Source organism: Mesoplodon densirostris, chromosome 1, assembly GCF_025265405.1.
Source record: "Mesoplodon densirostris isolate mMesDen1 chromosome 1, mMesDen1 primary haplotype, whole genome shotgun sequence".
Classification (NCBI taxonomy): Eukaryota; Metazoa; Chordata; class Mammalia; order Artiodactyla; family Ziphiidae; genus Mesoplodon; species Mesoplodon densirostris.
The window spans coordinates 174766941-174788250 of record NC_082661.1 but is presented as its reverse complement, the minus strand read 5'-3'; the positions used below and the strand labels follow the sequence as shown (position 1 = coordinate 174788250).

The following is a 21310-nucleotide window of genomic DNA, read 5'->3' as shown; positions in this document are numbered from 1 at the left end:
TTTGTATGAAACTTATAGCTGTCATATTCTTCGTTAAAAGTCTCCTGTCCCCTGTAGTTCCTGTGGTACAATGTAAATATTAAATTGCCTTGAAGCCTTTTATCATCTGTTAATATACCTCTTTAATGCAGGTTTTCATAGTGTTATCTAAATATGGGCCTCTGACTGTATGTAGTAGCATACAATTAACGGGTGTGCCCTGACCTGATGAAGGACAACAGTGCAGTGTGTCATGCTTTTAGGGCATTGCCACAGCAGGCTCAAAGACTTCCAGGAGGCTTTCTTGTATGATAACTCATATTTTCTAGCAGCTAAAATGCCAGCATCAAAGCCTGTTTGTTAGACAGATTGAGGGTATAAAGAACAGATTGTTAGCCAGATTGAAGGTGCTATAAGACAGAAAAAAAAATAACCATGAAAGAGATCATTTTGAGCAGTGTGTGAGATGAAACTACTGAAGAATAAGGCTAAAAGGATGGGGGTGACTTGGAGCCCATTGGTGGTAAGCTGTTAGAAAAAGGAGAAAGGTAGCAGAACAGAAGTAAAATGACAGAAGGAATCTGGCCTTATTTTGTATGAGAAGAGCTTCTCATACTTATTACATCGTAATTGTTGCAGAGTTTGTAGCATGAGTTTGTTGGATATTCAGGGATGAAATAATTTATTCAGAGAATACCTTGGGGAAGAGATATGTATGTAGTGTGTAGGATGAAGCCATCTGGCTATCTATATAGACTAAAACATAGCAAAATCATTTAAAATGGAACTATATATATGTAATACATGATATAAAATTATATATATCAATGTGTATAAATTCCATGAGTTGAAAGTGAATAAATCATAATTCCTTGGCCTTTGGGATGACACTGATATACTGTAGGTAAAAATTTAAAAGTTGAGTATGATTTTTTGTAGCTCTGCAGTATATAAAACATGTCCTTACAGATGCATGTACTGTTAATTTTTTAAGACTGAAAAGCTATTGTGGATTAATACTATTAAAAGCTCTGTTTTGAAACACTGTGATTTAAGGTTTCCAAAAACTAGGATTGCTTTTTAGTAATTAAGAAACATATTTAATTGGCATGTTTCTTGCTGGCTGAATACTTTTGATGGTATAAGAGGTACTTAGGTAGTTGAGTATCTGCCTTTTTCAGATGATTATAAGTATTCATGGCAAGAGTTTGTGTGGATAGAAGAATGCAGAAGTAGCAGCTTTTTACTTTCCTTAGCATAAGGAAGCATAGAAAGTTTTTCATAGCCAAAAAATGCATGTTGTAAGGGAATGATAAGCACTAAAATTAGGAATTACTACATCTGAGAGGAGAGGAAGGGGTTGCTATCAGGGAAGGACATTCACTTCTATTGATGTTTTGTTTTGCTTTTAAAGCAAACTTTTAAAATCAAGTTCAACATATGTAAAGTGTAGATCATACGTATACAGATTGATGAATTTTCACCTGTATAACTAATACCCAGATTAAGAAACAGAACATATGTATTGGAACTGTTTGGTTTTTTTTTTTTTTCTTTCAAGCTGGGTAGTGGGCATATAGGTGTTTGTTGTATCATTCTTTCTCCTTCTTCTTCTTTTTTAATGCTTTAAAGTTTACCTACTGTGGGTTTTTTTTTAAAATATAATATTTATTTATTTATTTTGGTTGCACCAGGTCTTAGTTGCGGCACGTGGGCTCCTTAGTTGTGGCATGTATGTGGGATCTAGTTCTCTGACTAGGGATCAAATCCGGACCCCCTGCATTGGGGGCGCAGAGTCCTATCCACTGTGCTACCAGGGAAGTCCCCTTACTGTGTTTTTAAAAAATCATCTCAGAAGGAAATATGGTCTTCAGAGATCTGGAAAATGTCAGAAAGCCCACAGGCTTTAGTAGTTGAGAAAGTACTTTAGGGAACTAGGTTTTTTCTCCATGTAGGCCTTTGTCTCCTGTATATCTGATAAAGTTTATAAACCTGATATAGGCCCAAGTTACTGAACATTTTAAAATGGAAAAATAATATAAACAGAACTGTGTGGGATCAAAGTAGTAAAAATTATTAGTACTTTTTGAAATAGTACATTATTAGCCTTTTATAATTGCAGAATAGGGAATTTCCCAGGGATCCAGTGGTTAGGACTCCGTGCTTTCACTGCTGAGGTCCCGGGTTCAATCCCTGGTCAGGGAACTAAGATCCCGCAAACCACGTGGTGAGGGCAAAAATTAAAATTAAAAAAAAAAAGGAGGGCCTCCCTGGTGGCGCAAGCGGTTGAGAGTCCGCCTGCCGATGCAGGGGATACGGGTTCGTGCCCCGGTCTGGGAGGATCCCATATGCCGCGGAGCGGCTGGGCCCGTGAGCCATGGCCGCTGGGCCTGCGCATCCGGAGCCTGTGCTCCGCAACGGGAGAGGCCACAACAGTGAGAGGCCCACATACCGCAAAAAAAAAGAAAAAAAAAAAAAAAAAAAAAGGAAATACTATAATTGCAGTATAAAATATGGCCCCTCAAATTTATGGTACATTGAAATGTTTTATCACTAAATCTCAATGATAGTTTAAGAAGAAAATTCCTTTTTCAGTTCTGTAATGGAATATTCAAGGTATAGAAAGAAATGAGCTGTTAAGATATTTATAGATACTTATATCTAGTAAAGGCTTTATATCTGTTGTAGAAATTATTTGTATAGTAGATAGAAATATGCTTAATCTAAGGGGTTTCCTGCAATTAGTTATCTATCTGCCTTTGTGGGGTTGTGGTTTTTTTTGGAGGCGGGGTGGGGGGAATACTTATTCCATGAACATGAAGATTTCTGAAATTTGATTTATTTTTACATATAACAAATCTTTCTATATATCTCATTTTATGAAAAGTGTTGAGTTATTTTTCTCAATTGTTCTCACCAGTAGGCTTTTTCTAATTAAGTTATGGCTTGCTGTGGTGTGGAAAAGCCATTTGTAAAATATTACCAAAAAAACATTTTGTAAAAATGTTCGGTCATTAGCTTTCCTTCTGCTATTGGGGTTATATGCATATAATAATTAGAATGTTAATCTGTTGAAAACTACTCATTAATGAATAATTTTTGTCTCTTTTACTCTCGTCTGGAAGCCAATAGGGCAGTGTAGATGAATTACTGTTTCTGATGTGTTTACGTGTATTTTGTCTTCAAAGGAGTTGTTAGGACACCCTGAAATTTTTGTTTTATTTTCTTGTTTTCCCTTGACAGGCAGTGGAAGAGGAAATGGCTTTTCCTAATCAGCTCTGCATTCGCCGCTGGACTACCAAGCATGTAGCTGTTTGGCTGAAGGATGAAGGCTTTTTTGAGTATGTGGACATTTTATGCAATAAGCACCGACTTGATGGAATCACATTGCTAACGCTGACTGAATATGATCTCCGGTCTCCTCCTCTGGAAATCAAAGTCTTAGGGGACATTAAAAGGTTAATGCTGTCAGTCCGAAAATTGCAGAAAATACATATTGATGTTTTAGAAGAGATGGGATACAACAGTGACAGTCCCATGAGTTCCATGAGCCCTTTCATCAGTGCTCTTCAGAGTGCAGAGTGGCTCTGTAATGGGGAACCTTCACACAACTGTGACGGACCCATCACTGATTTGAATACTGATCAATACCAGTATGTGAACGGTAAAAACAAACATTCTATTCGAAGATTGGACCCAGAGTATTGGAAGACCATATTGAGTTGTATATATGTTTTTATAGTGTTCGGATTTACATCTTTCATAATGGTTATAGTCCACGAGCGAGTGCCTGACATGCAGACCTATCCACCACTCCCGGATATATTCTTAGACAGGTAAGTTTTGTTTCTAGTTGCCAAGTTTGTAGAAGATAGCTGTACTAACAATGGTAATGATATATTCATGATAATTACGTTGTTTATTATTGTTGTTTTGGTTGATATATACTTCCCATTTGCTTTATCTGGTACTATATAAAGATATGCTTTAGAATTACCTTTTTCCCTTAGAGTAAACTAGACCTTAAGCCTAGATGAGTAGGAAGAACCACTGCTTAATTTATTTTTCTACAGCTATGTTATAGCTCCTTGGGCACTTCAGATTTTAAAAGGGTTTCCTGGAATGTTATATGTAATAAATGGAATTTGTTTACTTTTTTCAAAAAAAAGATGAACAGGGTTTTGCTTCTTTTAAAAATATGGGGAGGTCTCATGTATCATCAAATAAATTAGAACTATCACAAATACAAACTGATTCATGGATAGTATTCTGTTTTTATAAATACTGAATGCATAAAAAAGAATATAGTATATTATATGAAAAATAAGAATAGAACAAAACTCAAAACTATTAGTTTTTATATTTGTGGTTTTAAAAAATCTTTTGAAAGTTTGTAGTGCTGTCTTGTTTTTATAAAACATTGTGCCCCTGAAATTGAAACTGTGATTAAAAATCTTCCAACAAACAAAAGCCCAGGACCAGATGGCTTCACAGGCGAATTCTATCAAACACTTAGAGAAGAGCTAACACCTATCCTTCTCAGACTCTTCCAAAATATAGCAGAGGGAGGAGCACTCCCAAACTCATTCTATGAGGCCACCATCACCCTGATACCAAAACCAAAGATGTCACAAAAAAAGAAAACTACAGGCCAATATCATGATGAACGTAGATGCAAAAATCCCCAACAAAATACTAGCAAACAGAATCCAACAGCACATTAAAAGGATCCTAGGGCTTCCCTGGTGGCGCAGTGGTTGAGAGTCCGCCTGCCGATGCAGAGGACACGGGTTCGTGCCCCGGTCCGGGAAGATCCCACATGCCGCGGAGCGGCTGGGCCCGTGAGCCGTGGCTGCTGAGCCAGTGCGTCTGGAGCCTGTGCCCTGCAACGGGAGAGGCCACAACAGTGAGAGGCCCACGTAACGCAAAAAAACAAACAAACAAAAAAAAGGATCCTACACCATGATTAAGTGAGGTTTATTCTAGGAATGCAAGGATTCTTCAATATATGCAAATCAATCAACGTGATACACCATACTAACAAATTGAAGGAGAAAAACCATATGATCATCTCAATAGATGCAGAGAAAGCTTTTGACAAAATTCAACACCCATTTATGATAAAAACCCTGCAGAAAGTAGGCATAGAGGGAACTTTCCTCAACATAATAAAGGCCATATATGACAAATCCACAGCCAACATCGTCCTCAATGGTGAAAAACTGAAACCATTCCCACTAAGATCAGGAACAAGACAAGGTTGAGGCTTCCCTGGTGGCGCAGTGGTTGAGAGTCCGCCTGCTGATGCAGGGGACATGGGTTTGTGCCCCGGTCCAGGAAGATCCCACATGCCACGGAGCAACTGGGCCCGTGAGCCACGGCCGCTGAGCCTGTGCATCTGGAGCCTGTGCTCCGCAACGGGAGAGGCCACAACAGTGAGAGGCCCGTGTACCACAAAAAAAAAAAAAAAAAAAAAAAAGACAAGGTTGCCCACTCTCACCACTCTTATTCAACATAGTTTTGGAAGTTCTAGCCACAGCAATCAGAGAAGAAAAGGAATCCAAATTGGAAAAGAAGAAGTAAAGCTGTCACTGTTTGCAGATGACATGATACTCTACATAGAGAATCCTAAAGATGCTACCAGAAAACTACTAGAGCTAATCAATGAATTTGGTAAAGTAGCAGGATACAAAATTAGTGCACAGAAATCTCTGGCATTTTTATACACTAGTGATGAAAAATCTGAAAGTGAAATTAAGAAAACACTCCCATTTACCATTGCAACAGAAAGAATAAAATATCTAGGAATAAACCTACCTAAGGAGACTAAAGACCTGTATGCAGAAAATTATAAGACACTGATGTAAGAAATTAAAGACGATACAAATAGATGGAGAGATATACCATGTTCTTAGATTGGAAGAATCAACATTGTGAAAATGACTCTACTACCCAAAGCAATCTACAGATTCAGTGCAACCCCTATCAAACTACCACTGGCATTTTTCACAGAACTAGAACAAAAAAATTTCACAATTTGTATGGAAACACAAAAGACCCCGAATAGCCAAAGCAATCTTGAGAACGAAAAATGGAGCTGGAGGAATCAGGCTCCCTGACTTCAGACTATACTACAAAGCTACAGTAATCAAGACAGTATGATACTGGCACAAAAACAGAAATATAGATCAATGGAACAGGATAGAAAGCCCAGAGACAAATGCACGCACATATGGGCACCTTATCTTTGATAAAGGAGGCAAGAATATACAGTGGAGAAAAGACAGCCTCTTCAATAAGTGGTGCTGGGAAAACTGGACAGCTACATGTAAAAGTATGAAATTAGAACACTCCCTAACACCATACACAAAAATAAGCTCAAAATGGTTTAAAGACCTAAATGTAAGGCGAGACACTATCAAACTCTTAGAGGAAAACATAGGCAGAATGCTTTATGACATAAATCACAGCAAGATCCTTTTGACCCACCTCCTAGAGAAATGGAAATAAAAACAAAAATAAACAAATGGGACCTAATGAAACTTAAAAGCTTTTGCACAGCAAGGGAAACCATAAACAAGCCCAAAAGAGAACCCTCAGAATGGGAGAAAATATTTTGAAATGTAGCAACTGACAAAGGATTAATCTCCAAGATTTACAAGCAGCTCATGCTGCTCAATAACAAAAAAACAACCCAATCCAAAAATGGGCAGAAGACCTAAATAGACATTTCTCCAAAGAAGATATACAGATTGCCAACAAACACATGAAAGAATGCTCAACATCACTAATCATTAGAGAAATGCAAATCAAAACTACAATGAGATATCATCTCACCCGTCAGAATGGCCATCATCAAAAAATCTAGAAACGATGAATGCTGGAGAGGGTGTGGAGAAAAGGGAACCCTCTTGCACTGTTGGTGGGAATGTAAATTGATACAGCTACTATGGAGAACAGCATGGAGGTTCCTTAAAAAACTACAAATAGAACTACCATACAACCCAGCACTCCCACTACTGGGCATATACCCTGAGAAAACCATAATTCAAAAAGAGTCATGTACCAAGATGTTCATTGCAGCTCTATTTACAATAGCCAGGACATGGAAGCAACCTAAGTGTCCATCAGCAGATGAGTGGATAAAGAAGATGTGGCACATATATACAATGGAATATTACTCAGCCATAAAAAGAAATGAAATTGAGTCATTTGTAGTGAGGTGGATGGACCTAGAGTCTGTCATACAGAGTGAAGTAAGTCAGAAAGAGAAAAACAAATACTGTATGCTAACACATACATGGAATCTAAGAAAAAAAAAAGTCATGAAGAACCTAGGGGTAAGACGGGAATAAAGACACAGACCTCCTAGAGCATGGACTTGAGGATATGGAGAGGGGGAAAGGTAAGCTGTGACAAAGTGAGAGAGTGGCATGGATATATATACACTACCAAACGTAAAATAGATAGCTAGTGGGAAGTAGCCGCATAGCACAGGGAGATCAGCTAGGTGGTTTGTGACCACCTAGAGGGGTGGGATGGGGGGGTGGGATAGGGAGGGTGGGAGGGAGGGAGACGCAAGAGGGAAGAGATATGGGAACATATGTATATGTATAACTGATTCACTTTGTTATAAAGCAGAAACTAACACACCATTGTAAAGCAATTATACTCCAATAAAGATGTTTAAAAAAACAAAGCAAAACGTTGTGCCCTTCTGAAAGTGCCTTATAGTATATGGGTTTTTTAAAAATGAAATGAATTAAAATGTCCATTTTAAGATGGCAGAATGACATATATATAACATTTTATTCTCTCTCAAGCCCTGACTAAAAGTATAGTAAAGAAGTTGTGTTTGTTTGTTGGTCTTAAGTTGTAAACTTACAAGGAAAGGGTAGATAAGAGAGGAGAAAACAGCCATACACATTTTTGGGAGTTTGAAAGCAGATGGGTGAGGGTCTTCCCTGGTGGTCCAGTGGTTAAGACTCCCCACTGCAATGCAGGGGGCCTGGGTTCGATCCCTGGTCAGGGAACTAGATCCCATATGCTACAAATAAAAGATCCCGCATGCTGCAACTAAGACCCGGCGCAGCCAAATAAATAAATGAATATTAAAAAAGAAAAGAAAAGCAGATGGGTGAGTGGCAATTAGCAGAGCTAAAGTCACCTAATTCTAAAGCAGCAGTTGGGAAAACTGAGAACCAACCCAAACTATCTTGCAGATTTCTCAAAGCTCTGGATACTGTGGGTAAAGGGTGGTGCTAAAATAAGAAAGCTGTTTAAGAAGCTGTTAGATCCCTATATCTCCTACCCTGTTCTATCGTGCACAGTTTTTCCAACAGAAGACCCTAAGGAAGTAAGGAAGACAGCATGTGGATATCTGATGAAACAGTACTCTAGGCAGAGGAAACAGCAAGGTGCAGGAATCCTGAATTGGTAGTAGGCTTAGCATGTTTAAGGAACAGCAAGTGAGAGATGGAGAGAACAGTTGGAGATGAGATCTGAGAGGAGACAGGAGTCCAGATTTTGTAGGTACTTGTAGACAATTTTTTTTTTTTTTTTTTTTTTTTGCTGTACGCGGGCCTCTCACTGTTGTGGCCTCCCCCATTGCGGAGCACAGGCTCCGGACGCACAGGCCCAGCGGCCATGGCTCACGGGCCCAGCCTCTCCGCGGCATGTGGGATCTTCCCAGACCGGGGCACGAACCCGTATCCCCTGCATCGGCAGGCGGACTCTCAACCACTGCGCCACCAGGGAAGCCCTGTAGACAATTTTAAGGACTTTAGCTTTCATTCTAAGTGAAAAGGGAAGCCATTGGAAAGCATTTAGGAGAAGAGTAGAGCAATCTAACTTCCATTGTAAAAGGTCACTCTAATTGTTAATAGAATAGCTTGGTGGTGGGGATGGGAAAGCAGAGGTTAAATTATTGAAGTCGTCTAGACAAAGATGGGGTGGATTGGATGAGAAGAGTAGTGGTACATACATATATATGGGTGTGTGTGTAGATATACATATATGTATGTATATATAGATGTGTGTGGGTATGTATGTACATACAGGCAACAAGATTTGCTTATGGATTTGCATGTAAGGTGTAAGAGAAGGAATTCAAGGATTGTTCCAAGATCTTTTTAAAATTAATTAATTAATTTATTTATTTATCCTGGGCTGTGTTGGGTGTTTGTTTCTGTGCGAGGGCTTTCTCTAGTTGTGGCAAGCCGGGGCCACTCTTCATCGCGGTGCACAGGCCTCTCACTATCGCAGCCTCTCGTTGCGGAGCACAGGCTCCAGACGCGCAGGCTCAGTAGTTGTGGCTCTCGGGCCTAGTTGCTCCGCGGCATGTGGGATCTTCCCAGACCAGGGCTCGAACCCGTGTCCCCTGCATTAGCAGGCAGATTCTCAACCACTGCGCCACCAGGGAAGCCCTATTCCAAGATTTTTGACTTGATCATCTGGAAGGATAGAGTTGTCCTTTATAGAGGTGGGAAGACTGTGGAAAGACCTGACTTGAAGAGAAAAGTAAGGGTTTGGTTTTAGACATGTCAAGTTTGAAGTATCTTTTACACCAAATCAGAAGTCAAGTAAGAGATGGAAAGATGAGTTAGTGTTCAGAGAGATCTAGGCTGAAATTTGGGAGTTACAAGTGTAGGTAAAGCCATGATATTAGATAATATCTACTAGGAAGTGAGTTTAGAAGGGAAAAGAAGATTGAAGATTGAGCCCAAGAACAGGTATAATGTTTAGAGGTCAGAAAAGTAAGGCAAAACTAGTAAAGAAGAAGACTGAGGAGGTCAGGGCAGAGAGAGTGAGAGAGTATTATGGAAGCCAAGTTAAAAAAAAAAAGTATTTTAAGAAGACAGGAATAAATTATAATTAGCTGTGTCAAATGCTGCTGAGGGGTCAAGTAAGATGAGGATAATTGTAAGATGAGGATAATTGACCGTTGACTTTGACAAGAGTTAATAAGGGCAAAAGCCTGATTATAATGAGTTCAAGAGAGAATGTGAGACTGGAATTTACCTAAAGGTATATCTCCACAAATATGAAACAGCATATGGACAGAGTTATTCATTGTGACATTAATTGTAATAATTATAAATATTGGAAATAATCTAAATGCTTATCCATGGAAAACTGGTTGAATATACTGTGGTACACCTACACAATAGAGTACTATTTAATCATAGAAAAGAATGAGGAAGATTTCTATGAACTGATGTGAAATGGTTTGTAGGAAAAACTCAGTAGCTGTGAAGCACCATGAGCATCCAGATCATGGTTTCTAAATACCAATCTGTACTAAAGGAACAGACCAGGGCTCCTTAGAGAAGTGGCTAATTTTAAGTCTGGGGAATGGTAAGCATAAAATTAGCCTGAAATAGATTTTGTGCCATAAAGCAAGGAAGTAGAAACCTATCAGAAGAACATATGAGCTGGTTTTAAGGGGCTCCCATTGATCAAATTAGGACAATTGGAACATCAAAAAGCATAATGAGGGCTTCCCTGGTGGCTCACTGCGCCACCAGGGAAGCCCGGGCTTTAAGTTTTGCTAGGCAATGCAATGAAGGAAAAAGAGGAAAGGGAGTGATTATAATGACTAACCATGGGCATAGGTAGATAAGGAGGGACAGGAGGATATGAGGTAGGAGAAGGACTGTGAAAGTGTTATAAGATCTATGGATTTGGGGTCTCAGAATTATTGAAGTTGGAGTACTAGATAAGATGGAAAGACAAGAGGTGTTGGTTAGTATAGAATTCTTGACATTGAGATTATGAAGAATAACCTTGATAATGACAAGATCCAGTTTATAACCGTGGATGGTGGGTCGCTGAAGTAGAGTAAGAGACAAGGTCATAGGAGGAGAAGTAAAAAGAGGAGTGAGAAGGATATATACCACAACAGGAGAAGTTTTGGAGAGTGACAGTGAACCAAAAACTAAAATCTCAAGAAATCAGAGAATGGATGCTGAGGTTCTATAGATGACTATGAAAGGCATAATGGGAAAGAAGAGGGAAATGATTGATCATGAGGATTTTATTTTAAAGTGTACAATTCAGTGGTTTTTAGTATATTTACAAAGTTGTGCAACCATCACCACTAATTCCAGAACGTTTTCAACACCCCAAATAGACTCATCCATTATCAGTCACACCCCATTTCCCTCCTCCCTCCAGACCCTGGCAACCACAATCTACTTTCTCTTTCTATTTCTATGGATTTGTCTATTCTGGACATTTCATATCAATGGCCATTACAACATGAGGCCTTATTTTGTGTCTGGCTTCTTTCATTTAGCATAATGTTTTTAAGATTCATCCATATAAGTAGTATGTATTAGTACTTCATTCCTTTTTATTACAGAATATTATTTCATTGTTTGGATATACTACATTTAGCTTATCCATTCATTAGTTGATGAAGGTTTGAGTTGTATCCACTTTTTGGCTACTATTAATAATGCTGCTATGAACATTCATGCAAAGTTTTGTATAGACATATGTTTTCAATTTGCAATGGGGGTTTGAAACCTAATTTTGCCTAACAGTCTACAGTTCCACCAGCTACAAAGCCCCATGCTCTTAAGTATCTAAACTTTATTCACAGGAGAATGGTAGCAGGTGCTGTCAGCATTCCTCCTGTATCCCCTCAGATCTCTTTTCCATTTTCTTGCACACTTATACTCCCAACATCCAGCAATTGTATGTCTTTGTTGGAGAACTGCTCTTGGGCTGCTGGAATACACTTTGCCTGCTTAAAAAGAGAGCCAAACATACTTGGAAATTTACATCCCTTCAGCAGCAGCCCTTAACCAATAACTGATGAGGTGGGGTATAAATATTTCATTTCTCTTTGCCCTAATCAGGACAACTTTTAGGTTGGACCTACACTGTCTCCCAGATTCCTTGCAGGATTGAGCCAAAGTTACCCTTGCCTGAGTTTACCACAGGGCTTTGCTTGACGTCTCACTCTTGCCTTGCTTCCTTGCCTTCCTGATCTCATTTTCCCACTACCCTATATTTTCCCTTGGGAACATTCCTAATAACTTTCACAGTGATCTTTGTTTCAGAGTCTGCTTCTGAAGCTTACTTGACACAGTTCCAAGAGCTTCAGCACATCATAAACAAAAAATTAGGAGATAGAGATGCTTCTAGAGGCAGGCCCACTTATATGTGAGGAGGGATAGCTAATAGCCATAATAGAGAAAACAGAAGCACTATAAAAAGCACACATAAATAATGGAAAAGCCACATTAATCTGGGGCTTCACTGCCTTTCATTTCTCAGTAGTCTCTGAGATCATTACCATGTCCAGTGTAATAATCAGTGTTCACAGTGATGACTCTGAATTATGAAAGAAAATTAAATTCTATCCAGAAAAAAAAAGCATAACATGTATAATGCATTTTAGAAAGCATTGCATCAGAATAAATATGAGATATTGAAAACACATTTGACAATTTCCTTACAACACTTCACTAAAAAAGAAACAAGAAGAAGTGGGGGTGGGGGCCCCCAGTAATCCCATGAAGGCAGAAGCAGTGATAATAATGAAAATTTGGAAAGTAGAAAGCTAAGTGTCTGTTGTGAGGTTGGGAGTGGGGACTAGCGGTGCCCAAGAGGTGAGTTTATTTGTACTGCAGTACTCCAGAAAAACTCTCAAAACAGGAGGCATCAAACATCTCTCAAGACTGGGTATAGATAGGAGCTAAATATGGGAGAACTGGTTGAAAATCAATTTAAGACCTGTTCTACTGCAACAGAAGACAGGTGGTTTGTTCTCCAGAGTAGTTGAATGTGAGGGACTCTGGACTCGGGGACACCATGCCCAGATGAGAACAAAGGTGCCTGTTTTCATTGTATTTTCTGTGATTAACTGTAAATTAACTGATTTAATGTAATTAAATTGATTAACTGTAAATCTAGATCACAGAGACTTCCAGCTCCCTTCCTTAAGTAACCAGACTTAACTTCCCAGCCCCAGTCTTCCAAGCAGGAGAACAGATTCCTCTCCTTGGAAAACCTGCACAAGAGAAAAGGACTATAGGTACTGTGGTAGGAGAGATATCCATATCTCACCAACTAGACCTCTGTTCTATCACAGTGAAACCCATACTTCACAACCTCAGTCCATGCATACAGAGCATCACATTATTATTATTTTTTTTAGTACTTCCCTGTCAAATATGAACTGTCAGTCAAGAATCACCAGACATTTGAGGAAAACAGATCAGTGCAAATAGAAAAAAAAACAAACTGGGAAACACAAAATAGGGAGCAGAACTTCAAAAAAAATAACCGGGCCTCCCTGGTGGCGCAAGTGGTTAAGAGTCCGCCTGCCGATGCAGGGGATACGGGTTCGTGCCCCGGTCTGGGAGGATCCCATATGCCGCGGAGCGGCTGGGCCCGTGAGCCATGGCCGCTGGGCCTGCGCATCCGGAGCCTGTGCTCCGCAACGGGAGAGGCCACAACAGTGAGAGGCCCACATACCGCAAAAAGAAAAAAAAAAAAAAAAAAAAATAACCATTCATATACTCACAGGTAAGAGATACTGCATTCTATGAGGCAGTAACAGCAGACTATGAAAACGGAAAATTCAGAGGAAAAAAGCTTTTGAAAAATAAAAAATGAAAGTAGAAATTTAAAATGCAGCAGGATGGGCTTCCCTGGTGGCTCCTTGGTTGAGAATCTGCCTGCCAATGCAGGGGACACGGGTTCAAGCCCTGGTCTGGGAGGATCCCACATGCCGCGGAGCAACTGGGTCCGTGAGCCACAACTACTGAGCCTGCATGTCTGGAGCCTGTGCTCCACAACAAGAGAGGCCGCGATAGTGAGAGGCCCGCGCAGCGCGATGAGGAGTGGCCCCCGCTCGCCACAACTAGAGAAAGCCCTCGCACAGAAACAAAGACCCAACTCGGCCAAAAATAAATTTTTAAAAAATCCAGCAGGATAATTGGAACATGGATTTGATGAAATTGCCCAGCATGTAGAGCAGAGATTAGAAGTAGAGGAGAAAAAGTAAGATCAATCCCATTGGCCCAGCAGTGGGAAAAATAGGGGTTTTAGGAAGAACATAGAGAAAATGAAGAGGAAGATATTATCTAAGCTATAATAAAAGGAAATTTCTCAGAATCAAAGAATGTGACTTCCTAGATTGAAAGAGCACCCAGTACAAGAAATGAAAAATTTCAGAACACTAGGTATAGACAGAAGATCCTCAAAGCTTCTTAAGAGACAAAACAAGTAACACACAAAGATTAGAAATCCAAATAGCATCATACTTCTTAGCAACCGTGGAAGTGAGATGACAATGGAACAAATGCCTCTAACATTCTGAGACAAAATAATGTCTAACCTAAAATGTTCTGCCTAGGCAAACTACCAAAAAGACATAAGACTAGACCCAAGGGTATTTTAAAATTTGCAAGTCTCAAAAAAATTTACTCTCCAACCCCACAGCTACTAGAATTGCTAAAATGAAAAAAATTGCTAATGACAAGGCCTGACGAGGATTCAGAGCAACTGATGCTCTCATACTTTGCTGGTAGAATTGCAAAATGGTACAACTGCTTTGAAAACAGTTTGATAGTTTCTTAAGAAGTTAAACATAAACTTAACATAGGACTCAACAGTTTCATTCCTAGGTATTTACCCAAGAAAAATGAAAACATACGTCCATGCAAAGACCTGTATGTGGTCTTTATTCATAATCACCCAAACCTGGAAATAGCCCAGAATACCCATCAACCTGTGAATGGATACAGAAATTGTAGACAAAGAATAGATAAAGAATTAATTGTACATGCAATAACATGGATGAATCGGAAACATATTATGCTGAGTGAAAATAGCCAGATACAAAAGGTATTTGGACAAATACTGTGTGATTGCATTTATATGCCATTCTAGAAAAGGCAAACCTATAGGAATCAGAAATCAGATCAGTGGTAGCCCCACAGCTGGAAGTGAGAAAGGGAATTGACTACAAAGGGACACAAGGGAACTTTTTGGAGTGATGAAAATGTTGTCTTTATTGCGGTGGTGATTACATGATTGAATGTGTTTGTCAAAACTCTTTGAACTGTATAGCTAAAAATGGTGAATTTTTCTGTTTGTAAATTAAACCTCAGTAAATCTGACAAAAAAAAAAACAAGTTTATCCTCCATCCCTACTCTGAGAAAATAATTCAAGGATACACTACATCAAAACTAAGGAGTGGGCTTCCCTGGTGGCGCAAGTGGTTGAGAGTCCGCCTGCCAATGCAGGGGACACGGATTCGTGCTCCAGCCCGGGAGGATCCCACATGCCACGGAGTGGCTGGGCCCATGAGCCATGGCCGCTGAACCTGTGCATCCGGAGCCTGTGCTCCGCAACGGGAGAGGCCACAGCAGTGAGAGGCCCATGTACCACACAAAAAAAAACAAAAAACAAAAACAAAAAAAACTAAGGAGTAAACTAAGAAAGAGGAGGACATGGGATTCAGGAAACAGAGGATCCAATATAGAAAAGAGAAATTCCCAAGATGAGGGTTAAGTTTTATTCCAAGAAATAGCCATGCCGGAGGGACTAGATAATGCAGCCTTTCTAAAGAAGGAGCTCTAGGAGAGATTTCTCCAAAGGAAACATTGAAATTGATAGAATAGTCTGAAGATGAATTGGTGATAGGCACACAAGAAACAGAACAAACTTTTTTTTTTTTTAAGTTATTAGCTCTGGAGAATTGTAAGGAGTTGTACGAGAAAGGGACTTAATCTTTGCGTTCCATTGTCTTAGCTATGAACTATACTTAAACATTTCCATCAAGTAAAAGCCAAAAATTATTTTATTTTTTTTTATTTATTTTTTATTTTTTTTTGCTGTACGCGGGCCTCTCACTGCCGTGGCCTCTCCCGTTGCGGAGCACAGGCTCCGGACACACAGGCTCCGCGGCCATGGCTCGCGGGCCCAGCCGCTCCGCGGCATGTGGGATCTTCCGGGATCGGGGCACGAACCCGTGTCCCCTGCATCGGCAGGCGGACTCTCAACCACTGCGCCACCAGGGAAGCCCCAAAAATTATTTTAAACAAAATGATGAAATAATATTGAGAGCATGGGAGAGAAAGAGAGAGTGTGTGTATGTGTGTGTATGTGTTTTTGTGTGTGTGACTAGAAGATATAACGTCAAATAAACCAGAAGAATGAAAGTGACTATCTCTGGAGAGCAAGAATTAGGTTTAGGCTGGGGGTGGGGCAGAAAACTTACTTTTACCATAAACACTCTAAAACTATTTAAAATATATACAGGGCTTCCCTGGTGGCACAGTGGTTGAGAGTCCGCCTGCCGATGCAGGGGACACGGGTTCGTGCCCCGGTCCGGAAGGATCGCACATGCCGCGGAGCGGCTGGGCCCGTGAGCCATGGCCGCTGAGCCTGCACATCCGGAGCCTGTGCTCCACAACGTGAGAGGCCACAGCAGTGAGAGGCCCGTGTACTGCAAAATAAATAAATAAATAAATAAAATAAAACAAAATATATACATATGTATATACACATGTATACATATGCACATGTACACATACATACATATATAGGTTTTTTTAATGTTCATTAAAAAAGTTTAAATTTTTAGAAGTCATTTAAAGGGATCTTTTATCTGAAAATTTCTATTATGTGAAATAACCCTTTCCCCCATAATGCCAGATAAATAAGGCAGCAATAGATTAAAAATTCACAAGAGGAGTCTTTATTTTCTGAGGTAATAGGTAAAAGATGAGTCCCTGAATGGAGACAATTGACTCTCTTCAGTTACTCTGAATAAGGTTTGGAGTAGACTGTTAATATCTTTCAGACTTAATGTCTTTTTTTTTTTTTTTTTTTTTGTGGTACGCGGGCCTCTCACTGTTGTGGCCTCTCCCGCTGCGGAGCACAGGCTCTAGGCGCGCAGGCTCAGCGGCCATGGCTCACGGGCCCAGCCGGTCTGCGGTATGTGGGATCTTCCCGGACTGGGGCACGAACCCATGTCCCCTGCATCGGCAGGCGGACTCTTAACCACTGCGCCACCAGGGAAGCCCTCATGTCTTCTTTTTAAAAAATACCTTTATTTCCTTAGTTATAAAATTAACATGCCATTGTGTAAAAATTTTTAGTGTAAATTTACAAAGAATAAAAATAAAACTATCAATAATCTTACCACCCAGAGATGACCTATTTGGACTAATTCATTTCCATCTCCTCCCTTCCACCACTCCTCCTTTTTTTCTTCCTCCTCCTCCTTTTCTCCTTTTCCTTCCTTCTTCCTTCTTCTTTCTTCCTCTTTGTTCTTCTTTTTCTTCATCTTCTTCTTCTCCCTGCCCCCGTCTTTCTTTCTTTTTAATTGAGAATGTGACATGTCTTTTACTAGTGGGTAATCACAGGAGCTGTGGATTTGGTGAGGAAAGACAACAATGGAAAAGATAGAAGAAAACAAATATAAAACAAAGGAGGGCAGAGAGAGAAGGAGAGGAGTAAAACAAAACAAAAACTCTATTTACTTGCTTGAAAACAAAATATACTAAAAAAAAGAGTAGTTGAGTTCAAGCCCTGACTGTCTGGATTCTGAAATGAGGACACCATTTAAGAAGTGAGCCTTTTTCCCCGTCTTTTTGGGGCAGTCCTGTATACAGGTCTGCCATGCTATGGGAAAGGAGAAAAAAGTTATTTCTTTACAGAGAACCATGGCTGGGAATCACAAACAACAAAGAGGTCCTGGTAAATGAGGTACTTTATGAAACAGTTTTTTTCCCCAGGTTCTCCGGATATCATCTTCTAAAAGAGGTAGAAGTTAAAGAAAACAGGGACTTCTCTGGTGGTGCAGTGGTTAAGAATCTACCTGGCAGTGCAGGGGACATGGGTTCGATCCCTGGTCCAGGAAGATCCCACATGCCGTGGAGCAGCTAAGCCTGTGCTCCACAACTACTGAGCCTGCGCTCTAGAGCCCATGAGCCACAACTACTGAGCCCGCGTGCCACAACAACTGAAGCCTGCGTGCCTAGAGCCGGTGCTCCGCAATAAGAGAAGCCACCGCAATGAGAAGCCCGTGCACCGTAACAGAGTAGACCCCACTCGCCGCAACTAGAGAAAGCCTGCATGCAGCAACGAAGACCCAACACAGCCAAAAATAAATAATTAATTTTTAAAAAAAGTTAAAGAAAACAATTTTAAGGTCATTATTAGCAGAGTATCTTACTGACAGGGTGGCGCCATTTACATACATATACTTCTTGTCCAAAATTTAAATTTTTTTCTGTTCCAGCGTTCCTAGAATTCCATGGGCCTTTGCCATGACAGAAGTATGTGGCATGATTCTGTGCTATATTTGGCTCCTGGTTCTTCTTCTTCACAAGCACAGGTACCTCTCTTATTCCATTAAAAGACTGAAAGTGTTTTGACTGTCTTATGCAAAGGTCATCAAACCTTGTTTCTTCCTTTGCTGTTTCCTTGTTACTTTCCTTCTCTAGTCATTGTGACATTATAATTACTGACATAGGAAAATGTTTGGGTTTGATCAACAAAAGAGTCAGCCTGAGGTAGTACCTACATATTTAGTAATATTCTGAAGTATTTTGCAGGGAAGGATTAGAGATGGCGGTATTCAGCCATGGGCCAACCACGACAATCTAAGTCTAGCCTTGCCTTTCTTTGGAAACAGATCGGAAATGTCACTTTCTATAGAAGGCTAGAAACTCCTCCAAAGGACAGTCTTTGGTCAGATGTTTGGGTGGAAGAAATTATTCTCTGCTTGGAGGAGGCGCATTAAAAAAGAGGTCATTTTGCACACCGTGCACATCTAGCAAGTGTAGTTTACTTCAGATGGTATAGAAAATTGCTGAATAGGGAAGGTGCTTCTTTTGTACTTTCACAAGAGATAGAAAGGGAAGAAGTTTTTTGCATTAAAAAAAAGGAGAGAAGCATAAGAGGAGGCTACTTTACTACTTTAATGAGGGGAAATTATTTAAGTAAAAACATAAGCATAGTGTGGAATCTAAAGAGTAATACAAATTAATTTATTTACAAAAGAAAAGCAGACTCACAGACAGAAAACAAACTTATGGTTACCAAAGGGGAAGTGGAGGGGGGAGGGATAAATTAGGAGTATGGGATTAACAGAGACATACTACTGTATATAAAATAGACAAACAACAAGGATTTACTGTATAGCACAGGGAACTATATTCAATATCTTATAATAACCTATATTGGAAAATAATCTGAAATATATATGTGTGTATATATATAAATATGTATATAACTATCACTTTGCTGTACACCTGAAACTAACACAATATTGTAAATCAGCCATTCTTCAACTAAAAAAAAAGCATAGTGAAGAAAAAATAGATCTGATAAAGTTGTGGGTCTGCTATCCATTGTCTTTGGACACTGAAGAGGAATAGGGACACTTTCGTGAATTTTTTATTCTTTCTCCTCACCAGGGAGTGCTTGAGGTAAACTACAGTGATGAGCTTTAGGTCCTAAGCAGCAGTTATTTCAGTGCTTTGAAGGTGAAAAGAAGGGTTGATGATTGCTATTCTTGTCACACTTTTAGGCCATATTGCACTTCATTCTCTCTCACTTTGCAACAATATTTATAACTGGAATGCTTAAAACCAGAGGTGGTTTAAAAACACATGTATCGGGGCTTCCCTGGTGGTGCAGTGGTTGAGAGTCCGCCTGCCGATTCAGGGGACACGGGTTCGTGCCCCAGTCTGGGAAGATCCCTCATGCCACGGAGCAGCTGGGCCCGTGAGCCATGGCTGCTGAGCCTGCGCGTCCGGAGCCTGTGCTCCGCAACGGGAGAGGCCACAGCATTGAGAGGCCTGCGTACCACAAAAAAATAAAAAAATAAAAACAAAAAACAAACAAAAAAAATACATGTATCACTGCTGCTTTCTGGTTTAACTTTGCCTCACAAGACCCTGTACATTTGAATTTATCTACTCTTCAAAACAAGAAAGAGTTTACCTTATATAGGAAACCTTGGTAGGTTTAGCAAAGCGTAGCAGTGACCAGCTAAATGCAAGTTTTTGTTTTGTTTTGTTTTGTTTTTTTTGCGATACGCAGGCCTCTCACTGTTGTGGCCTCTCCCATTGTGGAGCACAGGCTCCGGACGCACAGGCTCAGCGGCCATGGCTCATGGGCCCAGCCGCTCCGCGGCATGTGGGATCTTCCCAGACCGAGGCATGAACCCGTGTCCCCTGCATCAGCAGGCCGACTCTCAACCACTGCGCCACCAGGGAAGCCCTAAATGCAAGTTTTGATGTTTAATTAGTCAAAGAAAGTGTTTCTCAAAGCGTGGTCTTTGTAGCACTTTCTAGAATCACCTGGGCTCTTGTTAAAATTCAGATTCCATGTTGTCTTCCTCAAAAAGCTCATAAAATGATGGCGTGGAAAAAAGAAGGCAGAGACTTTTGCTCTGGACTTTCCACCATATAGTAAGAAGATTCACCATAAATCCTGTGTTAAGAAAGGATTGCATCACTGAACTGGCAGGAAGAAAGGAAAATCTCCAAGATCCCCAAACACACAAACACATGAAAAAGGAAACACAGAAAAAATAATCTGTGGTGTACAATCAGAGGAATGAGTAAGCATCTCTGAAAAAGCATTCCACTGGTTGTAATGCCAGAGCTAAGATAAGGAGACTAAGCCTTAGGTATGTAACAAAGTTGAGTGGCTGATACCAAGACTCCCAGATTAAGCTGTGGATTTTGGAATGGGCTAGAGTGTTCTCAAGTCAGTAGTGCTAACTGGGTCTCAGAAGAAACGAATTTAATTCTTCTCTGGATGACAGTATATTCAATTTAGGCTCCTGTGTTTTCCCAAAATATTGGAGAGCAGGGCTATTAAGAAAGGTGAGAAGTGGTAGAATCCTCCTGCTTTGAGTTGGTACCCTCTCCATTCAGTGTTACTTTTTCTCTTTCTTACCTTCTTTTCTTCTTTTTTTACATTACCACTGCTACACTCTAGAAGTAGTAGTGAACCAGAAATGAAGCAAACCCTGCAGGGACTGAAACCTAGCTTGAAATAATTTCAGTTTCAAAAATTGCATTAAGGTGACCCCAGATTGTTAAAGCCCATAACCACTTGCCAAAAGAGATATCAAATCTCTCTTTGGGAAGATAATATAGGCCTAAATTTAATTCTAAAATTTTCTTTTTATTTTTTTTGCGGTACGGGGGCCTGTCACTGCTGTGGCCTCTCCCGTCGCGGAGCACAGGCTCCGGACGCGCAGGCTCAGCGGCCATGGCTCACGGGCCCAGCCACTCTGCGGCACATGGGGTCCTCCCAGACCGGGGCATGAACCCGCTCCCCCTG

At 40.3% G+C, this 21310-nt stretch overlaps 1 protein-coding gene across 5 annotated transcripts in view; it reads left to right on the top strand.

Annotated features, from left to right (window-relative positions):
* Positions 1 to 21310, top strand: part of SAMD8 (sterile alpha motif domain containing 8) — a 46632-nt gene that overhangs the window by 14039 nt on the left and 11283 nt on the right. For 4 of the 5 annotated variants that reach the window (XM_060111649.1, XM_060111648.1, XM_060111651.1 and 1 more), the window contains exons 2-3: positions 3223 to 3815; positions 18249 to 18344. In XM_060111649.1, the coding sequence (XP_059967632.1) occupies positions 3223 to 3815; positions 18249 to 18344 (689 nt within the window). The remainder of the gene's footprint in view (positions 1 to 3222; positions 3816 to 18248; positions 18345 to 21310) is intronic. The other variant, XM_060111650.1, reaches the window with a different exon arrangement.